Source organism: Homarus americanus, unplaced genomic scaffold (assembly GCF_018991925.1).
Source record: "Homarus americanus isolate GMGI-L3 unplaced genomic scaffold, GMGI_Hamer_2.0 scaffold15667, whole genome shotgun sequence".
NCBI lineage: Eukaryota > Metazoa > Arthropoda > Malacostraca > Decapoda > Nephropidae > Homarus > Homarus americanus.
This window is the reverse complement of record NW_024726107.1, coordinates 632,552-657,863: the sequence shown is the minus strand read 5'-3', so window position 1 is coordinate 657,863 and position 25,312 is coordinate 632,552. Positions and strand designations below refer to the sequence as shown.

At 42.0% G+C, this 25,312-nt stretch overlaps 1 protein-coding gene across 1 annotated transcript in view; it reads left to right on the top strand.

Annotated features, from left to right (window-relative positions):
• LOC121865355 (alpha-amylase 1-like) overlaps nucleotides 1-25,312 on the top strand; it is a 75,739-nt gene that overhangs the window by 39,329 nt on the left and 11,098 nt on the right. Inside the window, exons 2-4 of the mRNA XM_042364692.1 lie at nucleotides 18,430-18,547; nucleotides 19,265-19,354; nucleotides 21,678-21,835. Coding sequence (XP_042220626.1) covers nucleotides 18,461-18,547; nucleotides 19,265-19,354; nucleotides 21,678-21,835 — 335 coding nt within the window. The 5' untranslated portion in view covers nucleotides 18,430-18,460. The remainder of the gene's footprint in view (nucleotides 1-18,429; nucleotides 18,548-19,264; nucleotides 19,355-21,677; nucleotides 21,836-25,312) is intronic.

Genomic DNA, 25,312 nt, shown 5'->3' with positions numbered 1-25,312 from the left:
TTACAAGATCACCCAGATGCTTACTTGTTAGGAAATAAGGAAGTGACTCATATTAAAGGAGGAAGGTTAGACTATGCTTGTATGATAAGCAGTCGGGGAGTCCAGGGAGAATGTGAGATAATAAGGGAGCTAGTCAGTAACCATTTTGTTGTGTATGTTCAATTACCATTAGGGAAGAGACAGGTGAGATATTGGAGGAAGAGATTGAAACTAAATAAGGATGACACAGAAGTGTTTACCCAAAATATAGAGAAATGGTACAGAAATTATAAACCAGTCTGTATGGATAGCTTTTATAATGACTTAGTTGGGGAGATAGAAAGATATTTAACTAAGTCACCACAGAAAAAAATAAATGATAAGAGACATGGGGCTAGGAAACACTGCTATACCAATGACAAAATGTTGAAGGGATGGACACAAATGTTAAGGGCAGCACATAAAGATTGGGTAAAGAATGGTAGAAGAGAAGAAGATAGGGAAATCTTCATGGATATAGCCAAAATATGTGGGCAGGCGAGGAAGGAGGCAAGGGAGAAATATTGGCAAGATTTTGCACAACACATTGGGGAGAGTAAAAATCTCAAAGAAATATGGCAGGATATTAACAAAATTAGAGGAAAAAGGAGTAATTTTATTAGCCATCCTCATCCAGAGGAAGAAGCTAATAAACTGGTTGACAAATGGGCTAAAGCTGCTAGTGTTGCCTCCCTGCCTAACAGGACAATAGAAGCATTAGATGAGTGGCAAAATGAAAGAAGAAGATTTATTTCATCAGCTTTAAATATTTGTGATGTAACATGTGTAGATATTACTCAAGATGAGTTATTAAATGCTGTTAAAAAAGGAAAATCTACAGCACCAGGCGAAGATGGTGTGACATATGAAATTTTGAACTGCTTAGTTGGTATGGAAAATAGTCCATTATTAGATTTATTCAACATGAGCTATACAGAGGGTAGATTACCAACAGAATGGAAGAAAGCGATAGTTATTCCTTTCCCTAAGGCAACTGGTGGATACAGGCCAGTGTCTTTAACATCTTGTTTTTCTAAGATGATGGAGAGAGTATTATTAAATAGGCTTGTATATATTGTGGGGGAAAATCTATCTTGTAATTTATTTGGTTTTTTGGAAGGGAAATGTACTTCAGACTGTGTTATAAAATGTTTATCAAATGATGCAGACAGATGTAGAGTTTTTTGTGGATTTACAAGGAGCATTTGATAAAGCTCACAGTGAAGTAGTTATGAATGAACTGGCTGCTCTAGGGGTATCAGGAAAGTTGTTACACTGGATAGGTGACTACTTGCATGGAAGGAGAATCTGTGTATGGTATCAGGGATGTTTGTCTGAGGAAAGAGCACTTGAACTAGGCACTCCCCAAGAGGGAGTATTGAGTCCAATGTTATTTAATGTGTTAATGAACAAGATAGCCTCACACAAATATCCCAAAGGAGTTGTAACCATCATTTATGCAGATGACATCTTATTTCAAGGAAACTCAGTAAAAAATTTGCAGATTGCACTAAATAATTTTAGTGTTCTTTCTCAAAAGATGAGCTTAGTTATCAATGAAGAAAAAACCAAGTGTGAATGTAAAGGAAGAGGAACTGAATCTCTTTTTCTAAATGGAAAAATTGTTGAGAAAGTGTCAAAGTATAAATATTTAGGAATGTATATTGGCTTTACTAGTGAAAGTAAAGAGGCAGAAATATATCATGTCCTCACTCAATGTAGAGCAAGATTACAGCCCTTGAAGGCTCTAGCATGTTGTGGTAAAGGTGCTGGGGTACCCATACTGAGAATGATGTATATTTCTACCATCAGATCACTTATAAACTATGCAGCACCTGTCCTCTCTTGTACTGGTGAAGGAAGGCTACGGAAGCTTGAGATCATGCAAAATGAAGCAATGAGAATAATTTTAGGGTGTCAAAAGAATGCAATGATTGAGATAATGAAAATGGAACTAAGGTTACAGAGCATTTCACAGAGGGTCAATGAAATTAATACAGTTGCAGCAGTTCGATTAATGAGAGGGAACAGTGGGGGTAAATTTGTACAAGATATAAATGATGGTTTAAAAAATAAAAGGACCTTCTGCAGGCAAGGCAAGAGAGGATACATGAATGGATTAGTAAATATTATTAAAAAATGTAATCTGGCAGATTGGTGTACAGCTGTTCAGAAAAGTTGTATGAATCCACCCTGGGAAGAACGAGAAGTAGAGTTAGACGTAGTGCCTCTCACAATGAAGAAATCATTACATGAACCAGGACAGTTGAGGGCTTTATATGGGAATAAGATTAGTAATTTGCCTAAAATAAACACATTGCATGTATATTGTGACGGTTCAGTTATGTCAAGTGGCAGGGCAGAGTGCGGGATCCTTATAAGACAGTACACAGAACAAGGAAATAATGACATCAAAATATGTATAAAGATGCATATTTTTTGGTTGATAGTAGGGCAGCTTTGGATTCTTTGAACAGTGGGAGTCCAGTCTTTGGACACATTATTGGTTCATGTAGAAAATTAGTAAATACAATAAGGAAAAATGGCCATAATGTTCAATTTGTATGGGTCCCTTCACATGTAGGCATTGGTCTTAATGAAGCAGTAGATATAATAGTAAAAAGAGCCACGGAAAAGGCAGAGATCGACATAATATGTACTAAAACCTTGAAGCAATTAAGGAGCAAATTACGGAAAATACAATCAATAGAAGATAATTTCAAAAGGAATGAAATATACGAGAGAAGTGAAACAATGAAACATTACCATCATGTTCTCATGAACACAAAATTTACATATGGGAAAGATAGGAGTAGGTGGAAAGATTCAGTGTATATGAGGTTAAGATTAGGATATAAATATTATTGGGAACTTGGAGCTGAGAGAAGTGAACAGGATAAAGAATGTAGAGTTTGTAGAACATCCAGATCCCATACCCTGCCACATTATATACTGGAATGCTCATTGTTTAATGTATATAGAAATGCCCATATAAATAATGTCCCCATGCAAATAGAGTGGATGTTTGGAAATGGGAAAAATAGATGAAATATTAAAGAAATATAGAAATTTTGCATCTAGAATATAACTATGTATTATAACTAATTATATGAAATATTAGGGATTTATGTGAGTCCTGAGAGGGACATTCCTGGACTGGGGTGAGGATGACTTATGTCACTTCATCCCTTTGAGATGTATTAATGTTTTTTGTATCTCAATAAACGTATCAATCAATCAATCAATTTGTTTATTCAAGAAACCTAAATAATTTCAATCCACTAAAACTATATCAGTTAGGAACCTAGTATTTTGCGTAAATGTAGCCTAATGTCACAGAAGGACGTGACATAATCCACCCAATTTATTACCTTAAATGAAGTGTTGAGAGTGTCCACCACCAGGTTGCAGGCACAAATATTTTCATCGCAGCAAATTTTCCGACACAGAGTGTAGCATTGAACCAGGCCTATGTCTATAGGCTGGAACGTTTATATTATATTGGGTTTTAGTAGCGAAATCCAAATGTCTGTTTCTCCTTTTATTGAGGAACTGCTATTGATACAATTCCAAGAGTGTAAATCAACCGTAACTTTCACTATAAATGAGTGTTAAGAGAAGGACGGAGGCTATGTAAATAGACCGGTTAATCACGTCCGACTGGTGTGAGGTTTGAGTAAGAATGCCTCCTGGGTGTCGGCTTTACCATGCTGATTCAAGCATTTACTGGCCGCACCTCAAGGAAGCTAGCAATCACGTGATAAGAACATGACAACTCATAGCCAGTGGAAAGTTACAAGGGGTGATATGGAATATAATTCAAATGTAATTAACCCATTTATATAATCATTTTGTTGATGAGACAGGGGCTATTACAACATTTCTTGGGGAATATTGCTGATTGTGTCGTTGATTATTGCTTTTAATTTACCCAAAGTACGTGAATTTGTAGCATACACTATGTGTATATCCTTCAAGTATTTCCACAAAGCGAAATTTGGAAGCATAAGATCTGGGGACCGAGGTGGCCATATAAGAACATAAGAACATAAGAATGGAGGAAACTGCAGCGGGCCTATTGGCCCATACTGGGCAGTCCCGTTTACACCCAACCCCTATTGCTCATATAAGCATCCAACCTATGTTTGAAGCTATTCAGCGTATTGGAGTTAATGATGATATTTGGTAACTTGTTCCATTCATCCACTACTCTGTTTCCAAACCAGTGTTTACCGATTTCACGCCTAAATCTAAATTTTTCTAATTTAAAACCATTGTTACGAGTTCGCTCCTGGTTGGATAGTTTGAGTACCTTTGTAATGTCCCCTTTGTTTAGCTCTGCCTTCCACTTATACACCTATCAGGTCGCCCCTCGCTCTACGTCTCTCGAGGGAGTGCAAATTAAGATGCTTTAGCCTGTCTCTATACTCAAGGTTCCTAATGCCCGGGATTAGTCTTGTCATTCTCCTCTGAATTCTTTCCAAGGATTCTATATCCATTCTGTAATACGGTGACCAGAACTGAACTGCGTAGTCCAGGTGTGGTCTCACAAGAGCAAGATACAGTTTTAGGATGACCTCGCTAGTCTTGTAACTAACACTCCTTTGTATGAACCCAAGTACTTTATTAGCCTTGTTACGAGCAAAAACACATTGTTTACTTGGTTTAAGGTTCCTACTTATCATTACTCCTAAATCTCTCTCGCAGTCGGATTTCTCTATGGCATCGTTGTTCATCTGGTATCTGGTTTCCCTGTTTACATCTCCTATACTGAGTACTTTACATTTGTCGACGTTGAATTTCATCTGCCATTTTTCAGACCATTCGAAAAATTTGTTTAGATCTTCCTGTAGTTTTGCTGAGTCCTCGTCAGATTTAATAACACGTCCTATTTTAGTGTCATCAGCAAATTTACTTATGTTGCTGTCTATGCCGATATCTATGTCGTTTATGTATATAATAAATAATAATGGTCCAAGTACTGAGCCTTGGGGAACACCACTTGTGACGTTGCTCCAATGGGACTTAGTGCCGTTAATGCTCACTCGCTGTTTCCTGTCCTGTAACCACGCCCTAATCCATTTAAGGATGTCACCTTTGATGCCATGTGCTTCTACCTTTCTAATTAGTCTTTCGTGGGGGACTCTGTCGAAGGCTTTGCTAAAGTCGAGATATACCACATCATAATTGTGCCCCTCGTCCACCGATTCGAAAACTGATGAAAAGAATGTTAATAGATTAGTTAGGCAAGAGCGTCCGCTTGTGAAGCCATGCTGGGAATCATTGATCAATCTGTGCTTCTCCAGGTGATTTCGAATAGAGTTTGAGATGATTGCTTCCAGTAATTTGCCTACTATTGATGTTAGACTGATTGGGCGGTAGTTAGAGGATAGTGATCTATCCCCCTTCTTGAAAATCGGTATTACATTCGCTATCCTCCAGGATTCTGGTACTACACCTGTTTTTAAGGACATGTTAAACAACTTTGCTAAGGGCATACTAAGCTCTTCCTTACATTCCTTTAATACTCTGGCAAATATCTCATCGGGACCAGGTGACTTATTAGGCTTTAGTTTGTCTATTTGCTTACTAACATCGTTACTAGTCACTACTATCTCACTTAATTTGTTTTCTTCACTATCTCTGAATAGAGTCGGTGCCTCGGGTATCATGTTTAAATTTTCGGTGGTGAAAACTGTTGAAAAATATTTATTCAAATTATTGCTCATTTCTCTGTCGTTATCAGTGAGCTCGCTGGTGTCTGACCGTATTGGTCCAATCTTTTCTCGTGTTTTAGTTTGATGCATTTGGTAGAATCCTTTGGGGTTTGTCTTCGCCTCCCTTGCTATCCTTACCTCATTATTCCTCTTTGCTTTCCTTATCTCGGTTTTAACCCTACTCGCCAATACCCTATAATAGTCCCGGAGGTGAATTTCGCCACGATTTATCCTTCTACCTATAGCCTTCCTTTGGCCAATGATGTTCCTTAAATAATTATTAATCCATTTAGGGTCATTGTTGTCTGATCTGAGTTTTTTGTATGGTATGTTCTGCCTTTGTGCATTAAGTAACTCACTATTTAAATTGTCGTGGAACTCGGCAATCTCAGATCTCGTTATCAGGTCGGTGTCATCTGACAGGTTCACGGCCAAGCGCGACGCCCCCTCTCTCAGCTGCCTCTTTAAACTGTCAAAGTTCGCCCTTCTGAAATCTGGTACTTTAGTGGAATTTTCCTTACGTCTGCCCTGAAAATCTAACTGGAATCTAATTTCTTTGTGATCGCTATTTGCAACTTCGTTCCCTACCTCGACCCTGCTAATGAGGTTTTCTCTGTTTGACAGAACTAAATCGAGTATATTATTACCCCGTGTGGGTTCAGTTATATGTTGACTTAGAAAACAGTCCTGGATAGTCTCGAGAAAATCCTCTGATTCTGAGTTACCTGTAAGGTCAGTCCAATCTATTTGGCCAAGGTTAAAGTCGCCTACTATACAGACTTTGTTGTGTATGGAAGCCCTGCGCATTTCATCCCAGATAAGTCGCTCTTTGACTCTATCAAGATTGGGAGGTCTATATATTACTCCTGTGATTAATTTTTCTCTACCATCGATTAATTCTATCCAAATTGTTTCTGTATTCCGCTCAGTTTTTATTTCCTTATTTATTTCACACTTCAGATTATCACTAACATAGATTGCTACTCCGCCTCCTTTCCTGGTCTGCCTATCGGTCTGGAACAGTTTGTAACCCACAATTTGGTATTCGACTGGTAACTCACGTGTGTCTAGGTTGATCCATGTTTCAGTGAATGCAATTATATCGATTTTTTCGGTACATACCAAGGCCCTAATATCATCCATTTTGTTTCTCATACTTCTACTGTTTGCGTAGTATACATTTAAGTTAGTCGTGTTCTGAGTCCTCCCCTTACCGCGTTTAGTTTTAAACTCCCTGTCTAATTCAGTTTTGTCATCATTCCTAACACTATTTCCCTGTAATCTTTCACTTTGTTTACCCGCTCCCACTGCAGTCTCCTCCACCTCCGTGCTCATATGTTCTCCTAGCAGTTTAAAGACTTCGATATCTTTTGAACTGCCCCCTCTAGAGCCCCAGCCAGGGTTGCTACTCCATCCCTAAACAGGTGCACCCCATCCCTAGCATAAAGGTCCCTTCTGCCATAAAAGTTGTCCCAGTTGTCAATGAATGGGACTGATATTGACTTGCAATATTTGTCAAGACGGTTGTTGACACCAACCACCCTTGACAACCATTCACTGCCAACTCTCCTTCTAGGCAGGACACCGCATATGATAGGGATCCCTCCCTTAGTCCTAATACGATCTATAGCTGCCTTGAACTTATCAAGAAGCTCCTCACTCCTACACCGGCCAATATCATTGCCTCCTGCACTGAGGCAGATAATGGGTTTGTTCCCATTACCAGACAAGATATTGTCCATCCTGTCAATTATATCCCCCACCCCAGCTCCTGGCAAACACACCCTCATCCTATTTTTGTTTTTACCACAAAAGGCCCTGTCCATGTACCTTACCTGTGAGTCACCAACAATTAAAGTTTTTATACCTTCCTTGTCATCCCTGTCCCTGACTGTACTAACGTCCAATTCGTCTATCAAGGGACTGAACGAGTTGGTACACTTAGCTGTTGTTGTCGTTGTTGACGTATCCTTGGTGTACTTCTTCACCACCAGCTTGGTCCTCCCACTACTCACAACTTTCCACTCGCTTGAGTTTTCGTCAGACACTGGCTTTACTCGTCCAGCCTCCCCTTTTAACTTCGCCAGCTCTTCTTTTAATTTCAGGTTCTCCAACATGACCCTCTCAATTTCTTCATTGGCCTTGGCCAATTTTACCATGGACCACTCCAGTTTGGTCAACAAACTCTCATACCCAAGTCCGCACATAGCACTGGCCATATCTGATAATTATCCCTCCGGAGCTAACCTTGCCGTGACCTTTCTCCTAGTGAGGTCAGGGGACTTGGAACAGGGGTGGTCTGAATTTCTTGTGACTGGATCTACTGTACAGTACTTTTTCCATGGTTATCCAAACGTAATCTACTACAAAAAAGAAAAAATCTACCTCCAGCAGATAGTAGATAGATTTTGAGTTTTAGGAGAGAGAGTAACCAATAATAAAATTATATAAATAATACCTATATTGCTAAGGGCGTATTACGGCATTTATATAAGGATCCGGATTAACAACCCTTGAGTAAACAGGAAGGGCGTATTACGGCATTAATATAAAGATCCGGATTAACAACCCTTAGATACTTGAAAGAGGAAGGGCGTATTACGGCATTTATATAAAGATCCGGATTAACAACCCTGAGTAAACAGGAAGGGTTTATTACGGCATTAATATAAAGATCCGGATTAACAACCCTGAGTAAACAGGAAGGGTGTATTACGGCATTAATATTAAGATCCGGATTAACAACCCCTGAGTTACTTGATTATTGACCCCGAATGAGATAATGAGAAGAACAATAATTGAGGCTTTATAATTATGGGGTCCTGGTAGAGCGGGGCGTCCCAAGATATCACTTCACCCTAAACTTGTGACTATGGAACAGCCTACTCTGGAGTGAGGGTACGGCATTAAACAGATCCGGATTCTTCCCTACACTCGATAAGACTTACTACACGACTGCCACGTGTAATAACAGGTAAGCCTTAGGACACTTGGAACCTAATATCCTACGTCTGTCACTCTTACTGTACGATAATACCAATATATGCACACACATATGAAGGAAACTTTAAACCACCGTAAAGCAATTGTGAACAGAAGTGACTGGGAGGAATAATTAACAAGGAGTTACAAGGGAGGAAGGAATATGGTACTTAAGGTTGAGTCCTGTCACGGTCGCCATTTGTTACGAGTTGGGGATTTAGAATATAGTTAAAAGTCTACCCAGATCCCAACAGGCAACAAAAAAAAAAAACAAAGACAATCGGACTATAAAAGGGTAGACAAAGGATGCGAGTTTTTGTTGTGTATAATAAAGTACCATAAATTCCTTAACAAAATATTCAGCTTTCTATAATTTTACCCTTAACCATACTTAACCTAAACATTAACAGTATATACATATTTATACAACATACAATAATTTGAAGCAAGGTGGAGGTGGGGAGGCAATATAAGATTACAAATACTTAAGTGCGGAGCTGAGATGGCTGACGAGTAAGGCTGAGTATTGTAGAAGACGGTAGGTAGTCACTGTGCCGTAGGTTTCCAGGATAGGTGATCCTGTGGTCACTTCCCAGAGTGAACTGAACTCTCATCGAACTGGAGCTGACGAAGAAGACTTGTAGGAAGTGACACAACAACCAGGATATGGAGAAGGGAAACCCGGGAGTGGTAACTAAGACGAGTCATACTCGTGTTTCGTCCCTAGATGGCGTTGCTCGTGGTGCTGGGTAGGTAAATCAAGACAATAGATGGCGTGGTTCGTAGTGTTGGGTAGGTAGATCATGACAATTGGTGGCGGGGTTCGTAACAGCATAATCATACATCTCAGAACGGTTTGGGGATGTGATGTGATGTAATGTGATGTGATGTGATGTGATGTGATGTGATGATTTTCACTGAATGACGTCAGGAAGCCGTATGTAGTCTGGATTGTAGGTGCCTCAAGTACACATCCAGGTGATCATCTAACAGCATAGATCGATATTTTGATTTATCAATTTTCATGTGTGAGAATGTTGACTCACAAAGGTAAGTAGATAAAAATCAAACCCTGTTAATTGCTTGGCACACTTTCTGACATTTGGATATTTTTCCTCAACAATTAGGTTCCAAAATCTTCCGTCTGAGGCTCTGGATTTGATTTGAATGTCGTTCTGAAGAGTTAAAAAGTCATTCTTAGTTGGAGATATGTTTATATTAAACAAGGATGCCATTTTGGATGGATGCAATTTCATCTTTGCATCAAATGTCAAGAGCCCCTAGCAGATAAAATTTGGCGGATTTTATGTTAGCGGATATGTTTATATTAAACAAGGATGCCATTTTGGATGGATGCAATTTCATCTTTGCATCAAATGTCAAGAGCCCCTAGCAGATAAAATTTGGCGGATTTTATGTTAGCGGTATCATTTTCTGTGACCTTATTAAGTTAAATATCCTCCAAAATATTTAAATGTGTCCTTCCTTGCTAAATGACTGCAAGATACAAAGATAATACATGTCATGAATGTTGCTACCAATTATGAAGAAATTAAAATCGCATGTTTTTGTAATAAAGGACGGGTCGTGTAGCTGTAGGATCCCTGTTGATAGGCTACGCCGCTGCTACCCATCCCTCAATCTACCAGAAATTGCTTTGCGATCTACTTGTAGATCGCAATCGACGTTTTGACCACCCCTGATTCTAGGAAACTTCTGCAGTGAGCGTCATAGCGTGAATGAATGAAAACCGTTACACGCCACTTGTTTGGGCCAGGATTTGATAACGAACTATCACACTTGTTAACACTTGCCTGAATGAGTGTAGGGTAGTCGCTGGTACCTTTGATGAAGCTGGGTGAGATATTAGGTAATCTCACTGCATGTCACCTTTGATACTGTCGTAGATTGATTGATAGGTGAATCATCCCAGCCACCCTGGGTTGCACTTGTAATTATCTTAGCTTGTAAGTTACACAAGTGCACACAGGTTCTGATATCTTCACTTGTGGTTCCTTGGTTTAATGTAAACACACGTGGTGATTTTCTAGTTATATTGGATAGTCTGGTAACTACAAGGTTGCTTGTTGACAGACTACTGAGCATTAGCTATTCGCATGTAATTAGCTGGTATAATTAGAGAGAGATACAGCCTGGGGAGCTATCCTCACAACACGTCTCTTTGGTACGGTGTGTGGCTGTGTACTGGTGAGCTGTGGGAAACTGTGAACTGGCTGACCTCTCTCCGTCTGGTTGTTGGGGGAGGTAATTTAATACGTCAACACAAAGATAAAGGCTACACAGGCCTACTCTCACACGGAGGCCTGGGAAAATATATTTATGGGTTGTAACCTGAGTTTGTGTGAAACATACAAACTGTCTACCCTCAGAGGGGGGAAAAGAACAAAGCTTAGTGTAGCTGTATGCTCAATTGTCTGGGTGATAGAATGTATATAATGAATATATGTCCTTAGCCCATATTTATATAATATTAATTGATAGGGGCTAGAACACACTCACGAAGTTGCTCAGCGAAATTGAGAATCCTCGCCTGCAGCGGATATGTGAAAAGCTTTGTGGTTACTCCTTCACAGCGCGCTGGCAGAAGGGCACTTCTCAATGTGCTCCTGACGCGCTGTCCCGTGCGCCAGTTCAAGATCCTGCAGACTGTGGCAACACATCAGACTGCGATGACTTGGATCCCCTTCACGTGGCTGTGGTGTCTGCCCTCAATGCTGTCTGTAAGAAGGGCAGTCGTTTGGCACCTCTCAAGAACCAGACCTTGAAGAAGGTGCGTGCTGCTGCAACACGGGATGTGGAGTACGCTGCTCTGAGGACGTAATCTTCACCGACTTCCCTGAGCACCGCCATGAGTTGGAACCACTCTTACGGCCGTACTGGGCCGTCCGTAGCCAACTGACCTTGGACGACGACCTCATTGTGTTCGGACCGCGGCTGCTTATACCCTGCAGCCTTCGACGGGAGACTGTCACACCTGCATGACGGTCATCAAGGGGTGGAACGCACCAAACGTCCGGCTCGGCAGACTACCTACTGGCCAGAGATCGACCAGGACATCGAGAATGTCGTTTCTAGTTGTTCACGATGCCATCCCCTCCTCCCTAAGCAGCAGAACGAGCCCTTGTGGCAGGACGACGACCCGCCAAGTAGAGTGATCGAGTCAGTTTCTGCTGATTACTTTTATGTGGCTGGCCGTACCTATCTGGTTTATGTCGACCGTATGTCCGGGTGGCCATATGTGTCATCGTGTCTACAGATAGCGTCAGACGCTCATCTAGTCAGTGTCCTATGGTCGGTCTGTCTTCGCAGACACGGGTGTACCCGTCGTCCTGAGGACTGATGGAGGTCCCCAGTTCACGTCGTCGCATTACGCCGCTTCCTGGCTCGGTGAGGGGTAGAGCACCGGGTGACTTCGCTGTACAACCCTCGGGCCAACGGAAATGCAGAAGCTGCAATCAAGACGGTGAAGAAGCTGATAATGTCGAAAACACGGAAGGGACACCTGGACGAGGAAGAATTTGCCCATGGACTATTGGAACTTAGCAGTGGCGTGTCGTGGGAAAATGCTAGGGTAAGCAAATGACGCTTTCTTACTTGTAAAGTCACGAGATCTAAAAGAATTCTTTAGATCACAGACTGTATGTGATCTACTAAAGAATTCTTTTAGATCTCGTGACTTTACAAGTAAGAAAGCGTCATTTGCTTACCCTAGCATTTTCCCACGACACGCCACTGGAACTTAGGAACACGCTTCGCACTGAGAGGAGGTCACCAGTGCAAGTACTGTTTGGTCACTCCATGAGGTCGGCAGTACCTGCACACCACCGCTCGTTTGCTCCAGGGTGGCAACGCGCAGCTGATGAATGTGACTCCAGGGCTGAGCACCTCAGAAGAAAGGCGAAATCACGACACGACTCCACGGCAGACAGCTCCCCCCGGCTGCACCTTGGCGCCTACGTCGACGTGCAGGACCACGTGAGCAGTCGATGGGACCGCGTAGGTGTTGTCGTGGGTATAGGCTCTCGTCGGGACTACCTTGTCAAAATGGGTAGTGGCTGCATCCTGTGGAGGAACAGGAAGTTTCCCTCCGTCCCCATCGTCCGTTGGTGACAGAGAGCGTCTAAGAATCGACATCCGTGGCGAGGGCTCCATCGGAACCAGACAGCACCCAGAGTCCTGCACCTCGCCCACCGCCATGCTTAGGTTCAAAGGAGCATCCAAGCCTGCAGCTAAGGCCACGCCGTAGTGACTGTCAGCGACGAGCGCCACAGCGACTGGATATGCGATGGGATTCTCGACTTATGGCAATGAGATGAAAAGATGAATCCAGACATCGTGGATCCTCTAGTCGACCCCAGTGTCTTGGGGGAGATGTGTGGTGTTTATGTAATGCGAACGAGCTGAGCAAGTGAACCACTGTGTGGCGTGAATGAGCGTGTGCACGAGTGCTGTCCTCTAGTGGCGTGATTGACGTGTGCATGAGTGCTACCTCCTAGCGGTGTGAATGAAGTTGGATGTCTGAGTAGTTATAAGACATAGCACGAGGTTCCTGATCATATGTATTATCCTGTGAGACATTGTTTCCTCTCCCATTAAGCTGCATCTGTGAAGACCGTGTTTCATTGAGCCGTCAAGAACCAAGTAGAACTTGAACAATCTTAGGTTTTGTTGTCCTTGTGGCCTTGTGTCCAGAGCTCCAGGGTTCGATTCCCGACTAGTTAGGTATTGTCTGTATATGGAAGTCCGCGTGCTATATGGACAGCGATATATGTGTAGCCTCGTGTTTCCTAGCTGGATTCGGTAAAATGCTCCTCTGACCACACAGTTGGCACGGGCAATCCACAAGGGAGGCTCACGTTGATTAACAAAGACGAATGAACTGGCTTTGTGTAGAATAAAAAAAACCTGGGATTACTTTTGTTGTCTCTGTGGCGAGGTGGTAGCGATCTCTGTTCACACGCAGAGGTCCAAGTTTCAATTCTCGACTTTTTTTTTAAGTGAGGTATTGTTTGTATCTGGAAGTCTGCGTGTGCTATATGGACTGATGATATATATATATATATATATATATATATATATATATATATATATATATATATATATATATATATATATATATATATATATATATATATATATATATATATATATATTTATATATATATATATATATATATATATATATATATATATATATATTTATATATATATATATTTTTTTTTTCTCAATATTAACAGAGTGTATATTTATCATGACACCTATATGTAATGATTGATTGTCAGACCAAAGCTTACAGCCCAGAATTATGTCACATATAACAACAAGTACACCACAGACCTCGTGGTACCACCACATTCCGGGTTGACACACCTCAGGTCGACCCAAGGGACTTGACCTCGCCCGCTAATGACGTGAGCCGGGTGACCTACAGCCACACCTAGCCAAGACACCTGGCCAGGACCACACCTGCACACGGCTATCTAGATCAAACCAGTTTAGTGTTAATTGTTAGAGGTCAGAAGCCGGCTGGGCCGACTCCATATAAAGGCCCTACAGTCCCGTCCACGGGCATTCCATTATCATTATCATTCTGATTCTGGTCATACTGATTCTCATTCTGGTTGCTGTCATCCCCCTCCCGTTCGGGTCGTCACTCGGTTCACTAAGCAGAGTCACGCACGTCCCCTCCCCAGGTCGGGAGGGAGACCTCCCGACCAGACCACGGCATCGCCAGCTAAGCAGACTCTCCCATAGGAGGCAGCCCAGCCAGCACTCACTGGGCCTACGTCAGGGTACACGTGAGTCTTGTCAGAACGTCCTAGGGTGAGTTACCTACTGTGGGAAGTGTATTCATTCAGGTGTGTCCGAGAGTCAGTGTCAAGTAACGTAAAGCATAATGTGTTAGTACCCCGATATAATAGTGATATTAATGTGTCCATGTCATTGAGTGAAGTAATAAATAGTTGTATCAAGAGGTGTTTAACAAGTTGTCCCTTTAAGAAGTGATATATGTGTATTGACATACGAGATAAGATAAGCGTAGTGACGCTGTGCAAATAACATCCAGGCCACGCTACCAAGTTTCCTATCTTTACATTCCTACTCTCTATACTGCCTACTTATATATATTCTTCCTCTCCTTGTGTCTTTGTCTCATTACAATGGTGACAGCGAACTATATACGTTAATCCACGCCTTCCTCGCTTAGTTATTATAATGGTAGCAGCGAACTTAACGTAAACTCACGCCTTCCCTCGGTTAGCCATAACACCTGGCTCGTCTCATCCTTCATTTGATTCAGTCTAAGTATTGTCTACAATTGTGTAATAAGTCATTCCTGTGTCGTAGCGTCGTAGCGTGAAAAGTGTCCTAGTGTGTCATCTTTACAGCTCAAGTCAATGTCTCTTGTGGTGGTATGTGCGAATTTTTAGTAGAAATATGTTCAGTGCTTAACGTAATTTCCCAGTGTCGCCCGCTATCTGTGGCATTCTCAGTAGCCCAAGTGCAGTTTGATTGTTGGTCAGTGTTAAATGTAGCCATTATGTTTCAGTGATTAAAGCGGTTCTGTACTAACTGTCATAACTTAACATGTCTTTTAACCTACATCCTCCTCCCTGTCCTAATCCTTACCTCACCCTCCTTACCCTTCCTCCCATCCCTGCCCCGCCCTGCCCCGCCCCTCCGTTTCGTGCCCCTCCCCGCCCCGCGAAGCCTCGGCCTGGCCAGATCAACCACGCCTCGGCTCCTCCCCACCTCACCCGCAACGCACCAGCCTGGCTGGGCCTGGCCAGCCTAGCCTCGCCTCGCCTCGCCCAGTGCCCCGCCTCGCCCCACCCCGCTCGTGTGACCTCACGTCCTTCTGACCTGCCCCGCCTCGCTTGACCACACTGATTCCCCGTCTTTTGTCCCGTGAGCTGTGTGTTGATGATGATGGTTAATATAAAGTAATATTGCGATGAATGCAGAGCTTCACTCAGTGTATTTTTTATGCTATTATGATTTGTGATGTACTCTTTGACGCGCAGTGATAAATGATATTCAGTGTAGTGCGCAGAGCTTCACTCCCCGACCAGCCTAATGAGAACATTGTCGTGACGGAAACCGTAGTTGCCAAACATTGACGTGAAGTAAAGTAAACTTTTTTTTTGCGAATGCACTTCCAACTGATCCATCATCCCTTTAGGATTGTTTCTCTGTCAAATGTCACTCACAGTACCAGCCATGGCCAGCCGGACGTCAACCACAGTACATACGAGCAGAGAAGAACCAGCATGATGAAAGCAGCGTGATGAATGCAGCTTGATGAAGGCAGCACGAAACCCACCACACACCACGTCACTTCTTTCAAGTCCTCCCTTGGTCTAGGATTAAGAAGATTTTATATTTTTCTACTTTAGGAAGTTAAGGAGTGTGGAATGTAGAGCGACACAACGAACCCTGGTGAGCCCAGCCAGGGAGGGATTCACCACTGTGGAAGGTGTAAGACAGGACGGTCTTTGGTCTCGCCGACACTCACGTACGGAGGGCGAGCCTTGGTCCGCGGAACCTGCCTTACAGTCATCGAAGGAGACGACAGCCCAAGCAGTGGACCGGCCTTCATCCCGGCCGGAGGGGGCCGACGGCAGATGAACAGAAAATCGTCTGGAATATGTTGAAAATGATGATGTTGCAGAGAAGAAATACAGATGGAGCAGAAAAATTCATCTGGAATATGAAAATGAAGATGTATAAAGAGATGCAGATGAACAGAAAAATTCGTCTGGAATATGAAAATGAAGATGTACTAAGAAAAAAGGAAGATGGAACAGAAAATTCATCTAGAAGACGTTGAAAATGAGGCTCTAAACGTAGAGGAAGAATGCAGATGGGACAGAAAACTCGTCTGGAATAGTATAGAAACCAGGAGGAAGTGAGAAGAAGTCAGAAGGTGTGGAGAAACGACCTACAAGGTGCGGTATGTGAAGAAAGAAGACAGAAGATGTGCTATGTGAAGAAAGAAGACAGAAGATGTGCTGTCCTGACATCACAAGAAAGTCGATGATGAAGGACCAACCGACTACAGCTGCTGAGCTGCCGCCATCCCCTGTTTTTCAGATACCAGCTGGATGGAAGACGTGAGCTATGCCGGACCCAACTAATGTACTGATGTTGTTGATGTATAATAAAAAGATATCAATACCCTAATATGTGAAGTAGGAACATTTTTTGTATTTTGAAGTATTTTCTCTGATTTTGTTGATGTTTACTACAAAGAATGTCTTTTTTTAGTCTCACTTTTTTCTATGAGTTCATTTGATCAATGTCTTGGACTATGAAACACGATGTTGTAGCTATATTACTGACTGAGATGAATTATTATTTTGACATGGAAATGTAACACCTGTTATTGTTTGTAGAATGTGATTTGCAAGGTTGCCTCGGACACTATGCTACATATGAAGGATTTTTTCATTCTATGTTCACTTGCTATGTTTCCTTTTTCTCCTGGCATAGAAGCTTTGATCTTGGCGGGAGGTATAGTGAGCTTTGTCAGATCAAACTAGCGCCAGTAGAAAAACATACACCTATGAGATTGTTGTTTGTAAATGTGAGAATGTTATCGCCCCAGGGATTATCTTTGACACCACACGTGATGTTGCTGTCTATATGTGGCATCAGTCTCTGTGATGAAGCTTTGGTCTTGGCGGGAGGTGTAATGATTGATTGTCAGACCAAAGCTTACAGCCCAGAATTATGTCACATATAACAACAAGTACACCACAGACCTCGTGGTACCACCACATTCCGGGTTGACACACCTCAGGTCGACCCAAGGGACTTGACCTCGCCCGCTAATGACGTGAGCCGGGTGACCTACAGCCGCACCTAGCCAAGACACCTGGCCAGGACCACACCTGCACACGGCTATCTAGATCAAACCAGTTTAGTGTTAATTGTTAGAGGTCAGAAGCCGGCTGGGCCGACTCCATATAAAGGCCCTACAGTCCCGTCCACGGGCATTCCATTATCATTATCATTCTGATTCTGGTCATACTGATTCTCATTCTGGTTGCTGTCATCCCCCTCCCGTTCGGGTCGTCACTCGGTTCACTAAGCAGAGTCACGCACGTCCCCTCCCCAGGTCGGGAGGGAGACCTCCCGACCAGACCACGGCATCGCCAGCTAAGCAGACTCTCCCATAGGAGGCAGCCCAGCCAGCACTCACTGGGCCTACGTCAGGGTACACGTGAGTCTTGTCAGAACGTCCTAGGGTGAGTTACCTACTGTGGGAAGTGTATTCATTCAGGTGTGTCCGAGAGTCAGTGTCAAGTAACGTAAAGCATAATGTGTTAGTACCCCGATATAATAGTGATATTAATGTGTCCATGTCATTGAGTGAAGTAATAAATAGTTGTATCAAGAGGTGTTTAACAAGTTGTCCCTTTAAGAAGTGATATATGTGTATTGACATACGAGATAAGATAAGCGTAGTGACGCTGTGCAAATAACATCCAGGCCACGCTACCAAGTTTCCTATCTTTACATTCCTACTCTCTATACTTCCTACCTATATATGTAATTCTCTTCTTGTGAGTTTTGTCTCATTACATATAGTTTTGTACTGTTGACAAAGCAAATTTTGACATTAAGTTTTAACGGTTATCTGCTGTAGAAACTGAGACCCAGTGAACATTCTTATAACCCTGGCAGGTGAAGCGCCTATAACATAACAACAACAGAGATGCATCAGTTGTTAGCGTCCTGTCTGGTGTCAGTCCTGGCGGCCACCAGCCAGGCCCAGTGGGACCCACACGTCATCAACGGCCAGGCAAGTCTTACCGTGTCTACTGTTTATCCTATACGGGTCTTTTCTTGTCTTGTGTGACTATCGCCACTCTGAAGCTATCAGTATTCTTTTATAACACGTTTCTCTGTCTGTTTCGTGCGTGTTTCTGATCTCGTTAACAATGTGGCTCTCCATTTCACTGGTGTGTCAACCAACGTCCGACGGATTTTAGCAGTAGCCCTCTGCTTGTATCTTAGTGGCTGTGTCACCCACCTTAATTATTCTAGTGTCCATTACCATGTGTCCTATTACTTAGCTTGGCATAATATCTTCCCTAAGCTGCTCATCCATCAAAACTTTTTATACTTATCCATTATTATACACATCCCATTCACTTTTATCCTCACTCTACTCATCCTTTTTTTTCTCGTTTTTCTTTTCCTCATTTTCACTCACTATATCTCCCTTTACTCAGTCATTTATTATATCAGTGACTATACCAGAAACCAGTTATATATCAACCTGATGAGTCGTGTCCTCTTTACTGTACAGTACACCTCAGACCCTATCATGTGCGCTGTGTACTGCGTATGTCCACCTCTAACATTAATCCTTCTTATCTATGTGAAGATTTTTCCAGTGTAATACACTTTTCCATTTGTTTCTCGACATCATGTCGTGAACATTTCCAGAAATTGTTACAACGAGCATTTTTTATATCTGTAATATTTAGCTGTTCTCTTCCCCTCTCTCACTCAGGTCATCGTCCACCTGTTTGAGTGGCGTTGGTCAGATATTGCCGCCGAGTGTGAGAACTTCTTGGGACCGCGAGGCTACGGCGGTGTACAGGTAAACTGGTATTCCATCACCTGAAGCATATATTTTTTAAAGACTAACCACCCTAACACTAATGAAACACAACAAGTTGTGGTGTTCTGATGTCTGTGTTTGTGTGGGGGGTTGCCATGGTGTATGTATCGGGGTGGGGGAGGGGTGTATAGGTGATTGGTCCGTAATGCTTAAGATAAAATAAATAACCCAACTCAACCAACCACTAACCAAACCTACAATCCTCCCAAAATAAAATTTAACATACCCGACCTTTGTAATAACAACCCCCAAAAATAATAATAATAACAATATTAATAAAATACCAACCAGCCTACAAACACAACAACCCCCCAGACAAAGCCGCACAGAAATACTTACAATTCTCCAGAAGCAACCCAAACATACCCAACCTCAGTGACAACCCCTTTCAATAAAAACAACCTAACTCAACAACTCCTCCCTAAACAAAAACTATCACTCCACAAGTCAACTTACCGACCCCAAAAGCCCAGCCCCCAATTAAAACCAACCAACCTCTATACACAACAAACCCCCCAAACAAAACCTAACATACTGTACACTCATGAAAAAAAAATAAAATAAAAAATCTTAATCTCCGTTCATAATTTGACAAAAAAGCTCAAATCTGTCTCCTGCTTTCACAAAAAAAACTCTCCTACGATACGCTCATCCTTCCTTGCTACGAATACTTTGACATTTCAAGCTCAAAGATTCAAAACTCTTCCTCCAACTCGCTCCGTTCCTCTTTGACATAGCTCAAAGACTTTACCTTCACCTTTCTCCAAACAACTCTACAACTAACCTACATTCCGTTTCCCCTTCCTTGTTTTTCTTTGAGTGTGTGGTGTCCGTGCGTCCGACCCCAGGCGCTTCTCGGCTTTCGCCGCCGCCGTGGCGGGGCGGTTCTTCGCTTCACCGACACAGCCTGAGCACCTGACGACAACCAGAGCACCCACGCTTGGCCCGGTGTCAGCCCGACCCTGTCCCCCCCCCCCTTCCTCCCCTCGGCCTCGTCCTCGCGAGGTGTCGCAGCACCATCCACCCATCTGGGCACATCGCCTACCCCCTCACGCCAGCGGTGTTTAAGCCACTGCTTTCCTCTCCTTCTAAAACTCACTTCTATCCTCCATCTATCCTTCCCCTGAACCTCCTTCCCTCCTCTCACTAACCTTTATTGATTGATTGACGCTTAAAATGCTTAAAATGGGTCGGCTGAGGATTGTTTACCCTTTCTCCATTTTTTTTTTTTTTAGGGGATTAACCCACTCGGTCACAGGTCATTGACCCACATCGGGGCATGAGGGGGCGAAAATGTAATAATAATAATAATAATAATAATAATAATAATGATAACAACAATAACAATAATAATAATAATAATAATAATAATAATAATAATAATAATAATAACACTGCAATAATAATAATAATAATAATAATAATAATGATAATAATAATAATAATAATAATAATAATAATAATAAAGAACCACAAGAACTTGGTCACAATTTTCGTGATGCCATATGGCAGCAGGGTCTACGATTAGACAATACATTATGCTTCCAATATCTTCCCAGGCGGTGGTACCTCCCTGTTTGGTAGCTGCCTATTACCTACTACCTACAGTTTGTAAAGTACGCACTTCAGGATATACACATACTGTAACAGATACTGGATGGTGAAACATAATGCAAAACCATATAAGAAAAATGTATACTAAGTTCATCAGAATATAATGAATATAAAAGAAAACGAATCGATAATCAACTGTTCAGTGATATATCTCAAGGTGATAATAACAATAAATAACAATAATAACTAACAGTTTATTGAGAGAACATATAGTGAAAGTGGGGAGAGGGAGTGTTAGAATGGTTGACGTGAAAAAACAAACAAACAAACAGTATCTTTCTTTACTCGTTGGTTAGTGGAGATGTTCTGGGTACTTGGTTCTAATTACAGGAGCGAACATAAACACCTGTAGAGTTCTGTAGGTTCTTATTAACGGAAATATACAGGGGTGCGCTTACAAGCGCAGGTAGTCCTTACACTCCTCTTGGGTCAACTGACCTCACTCTGACCTCTCGGGCGACATGTGGTAAGTGGTATACTAGCAGCTTCCAGATGTCGCCAGGCACATTTATCTAAGCGTGTGGTGACATGAAACAGGGGCATTGCCACATGCTACTGACTAGAGAAATAATGTGTATATATAGAGTACATACATGGTATACATACAACATACATAATATACATACAGTTAGTTCTTGCGAAATTTGCCGAAGATAAGACATGAAGTTATTGTGATGACTTCCTACAGGTGTCTCCAGTCAACGAGAACGTGGTCGTGTTCCAGGAAGAGAAAAGCAGACCGTGGTGGGAGCGCTACCAGCCTGTCTCCTACAAAGTTTTCACCCGCTCAGGCGATGAAGACGCCTTTAAGGACATGGTGAACCGCTGTAATAAAGTCGGTGTAAGGTAAGACTTACATGTAACAAGTCAAAACTCGTATAGAAGATATACATATAGGTAGAAATTTATAGTTGTAGGAATGTAAAGAGAGGAAGTTTGGTAGCGTGGCTGATTCGTTACTTTCACTTATATTACGTTCTTAGGGGAAACCTTCTCAAACACCGCTTCAATACAACTATTTATTTATTACTCATGACACAGACACATTAATAGAACACTATATCGAAGTTACTAGAACATTATATTTACGTTACTAGACAATGACTCTTGGACACAAACATGAAATGAATACACTTCCCACCGTAAGTAACTCACCCTATGGATAGCTCTGACAAAGACTCACGTGACCTGAGGGAGGCCCAGCAGGTGCTTCTGGACTGTCTCCTATGGGAGACTCTGCCTCCCAATTAACACTAAACTGGTTAGATCTGGACAGCTGTGTTTGCCCAGGTGTGTGGTCATGCCCGGGTGTGTCTTGGCAAGGTGTAGTTGTAGGTCATATCACCCGGTCAAGTACTAACTGGCCGGGGTCAGGTCCCCTGGGACTATAGGGTGTGTCAACTTATGTGGGTACCATGTGGGCATCTACTTACTGTTATATGTGTTACATAAGAACATAAGAAAATAAGGAGTCTGCGATAGGCCGGGTGGCCTGTGCATGGCAGCTCCTATCGAGAGTTACTACCACTCTCTATCTATCCAGCCTCCTTTTGAACTTTCCAGCATTCCGGCACTTACTACAAAGTTGCTAAGCTTGTCCCACTCGTCCACCACCCTATTTGTGAACTAGTTCGTTCCTATCTCCCTCCTAAACCTAAACTTATCCAACTTAAGTCCGTTGCTCCGAATCCTATCCTGCTCAGATATTATAAGAACTTTGTCTATATCCCCTTTATTGATTCCTTTCACCCACTTAAATACTTCTATCATATCTCCCCGCACTCTTCGTCTTTCCAGGTAATGCAAGCTTAGTTTCTTTAACCTATCCTGATATGGAAGGTTTCTAAGTCCCGGAATCATTTTCGTCATTCTTCGCTGCACCGACTCTAGTGAATTGATATCCATTCTATAATAAGGGCACCAGAACTGAACCGCATAATTGAGGTGCGGCCTGATTAGCGCAAGATATAGTTACAATAAGACCTCTCCACTCTTATTACCTTCAATTCTAGATATATAACCCAATACTCTGTTTGCCTTATTTCGAACATTAACGCACTGTTTTCTAGGCCGTAGGTCCGGGCTTACAAGTACCCCTAGGTCTCTTTCACAAGTCGACGTCTCTAGGTTTTTGTTGTTAAGGCTGTATACATTGACAGTATTTGTTCTTCCAATATTAAGTATGCTGCACTTGCTGGTGTTGAATTTCATTTGCCATTTTTCAGACCACCCCTGCAGTTTATTTAGATCCTGCTGTAATGCATTTGCATCCTGCCTTGAATTAATCTGCTGCCCTATTTTGGTGTCATCAGCAAACTTGCTTATGTCACTGCTTATCCCAGTATCTAGATCATTTATGTAGATTATGAACAAGAGTGGGCCTAGTACTGACCCCTGGGGAACCCCACTGGTTACACCTCCCCACTCAGATTTAACACCATCTACGCTGACCCTCTGCGTTCTATTGGTGAGCCATGATTTTATCCAATTTAAAACTTTCCCCTCGATACCATTAGCCTTAATTTTTCTTAGAAGCCTCTGATGCGGTACTCTGTCAAATGCTTTGCTAAAGTCTAAGTAAATAACATCGTAATTTTCGTCATTATCTACTACCTCGAAGACTTTCCTGAAAAACGTAAGCAGATTTGTTAGACAAGATTTTCCCTTTGTAAACCCATGTTGAGAGTCGTAGATTAATTTGCTGTTCTCTAAATGCGATCCGATGCTATCTGCTATAATTGATTCAAGAAATTTCCCCACTACTGACTTCAACTGATCGGCCGGTAATTTGACGCTGATGCTCTGTCTCCCTTTTTGAATATGGGTACTACATTTGCCTGTTTCCACAAGTCTGGCACAACTCCCGTGTCTAATGATTTTATAAATAAATTTACGAGGGGTCTGCTAATCTGTTCCCTACACTCTTTCAAGACTCGAAGGAAAATTTCATCCGGCCCTGGGGATTTTGTCTTCTTTAGTTTATTTATCCTCTTAAGAACATCCTCTTTTCTGATAGTGATATTCTTTAATTTCTCTTCTTCCTTTCCCCTAAATATCAGTTCCACCTCTGGAATTTCCTCGCGAATTTCTTCTGTGAAAACTCATAGGAAGTAGCTATTCAATGCTTTGCTTATTTCTTCACTGCCATTTATCACTTCTCCCCTCCCTGACTTTAAGACCTAACTTTGTCCTTGACCTTTGTTCTATATACCTGAAAAAAATCCCTTGGAATTCGCCTTGGATTCTCTTGCTATTTTGATTTCATAGTCTCTCTTTGCTTTCCTTACATTTTTCTTAACATTCCTAGATAGTTCATTATACCTATTTCTGAGCTGCTCCTTCCCCTCCCTTTAATTTCTTATATATTCCTTTCTTTATTCCTATGTCATGTTTAAGTTTTCTGGTCATCCACCTTGGCTCATTCTTATTTGACCTAATTATTCTGTATGGTATATTTTGTTCTTGTGCTTTATGTAATATACTAGTGAATATATTATAGTTATGATCAATTGTTGTATCATCTATGACCTCACCCCTTCCTACTGGGGACTGACATGACTGTTCCTGATAATCCGCCAACCGAAAGTTTGGGACTCTGACCATATTGTCATTGTTTTTCGTTCCCAATTTAGGGTGAACCTGACTTCTCTGTGATCACTGTTACCTAGTTCTTCCCCTACTGTGTTATCTCTGATAATATTGTCTTTATTTGTTAATACTAGGTCTAATATATTGTCACCTCTAGTAGGTTCTGTAATTAGTTGTTTAAAAAAATTGTCCTGTACTGCATCTACGAAGTCTTCAGATTCATAGTCACCTACAATGTTGTCCCAGTCAATATTTCTGAAGTTGAAATCCCCCATAATGCACAGGTTGTTATATTTTGCTGCCCTACTCATTTCCTGCCATATGGGCTGAGCTGCTTCTTTCCCAAGACTTGGGGGCATGTAAATCACTCCCATAATTAGTTTTTCTCTTCCTTCCGTGATTTCTACCCATACAGACTCGGTTCCTATTTCACCCTTTATGGAATTATTAATACAACATTTTAATGTATCTTGACGAAGAGTGCGACCCCTCTCCCCTTCCTACCTTCTCTGTCCTTATGAAAAAGGTTGTATCCTTCTATGTGGTACTCTGATAACAAATTTTTGCTCGCCAGATTCATCCAAGTTTCGGTGATTGCTATGACGTCTACATTCTGGGTACATACAGCCATTTACGACCAACCCCTCTTCTAGGCAAGACACCACATACTATCTCTAATCTTCCCCAGCGCCTCCCTATACATCTTGAAAAGTTCCTCACTCCTAACCTTTCCTA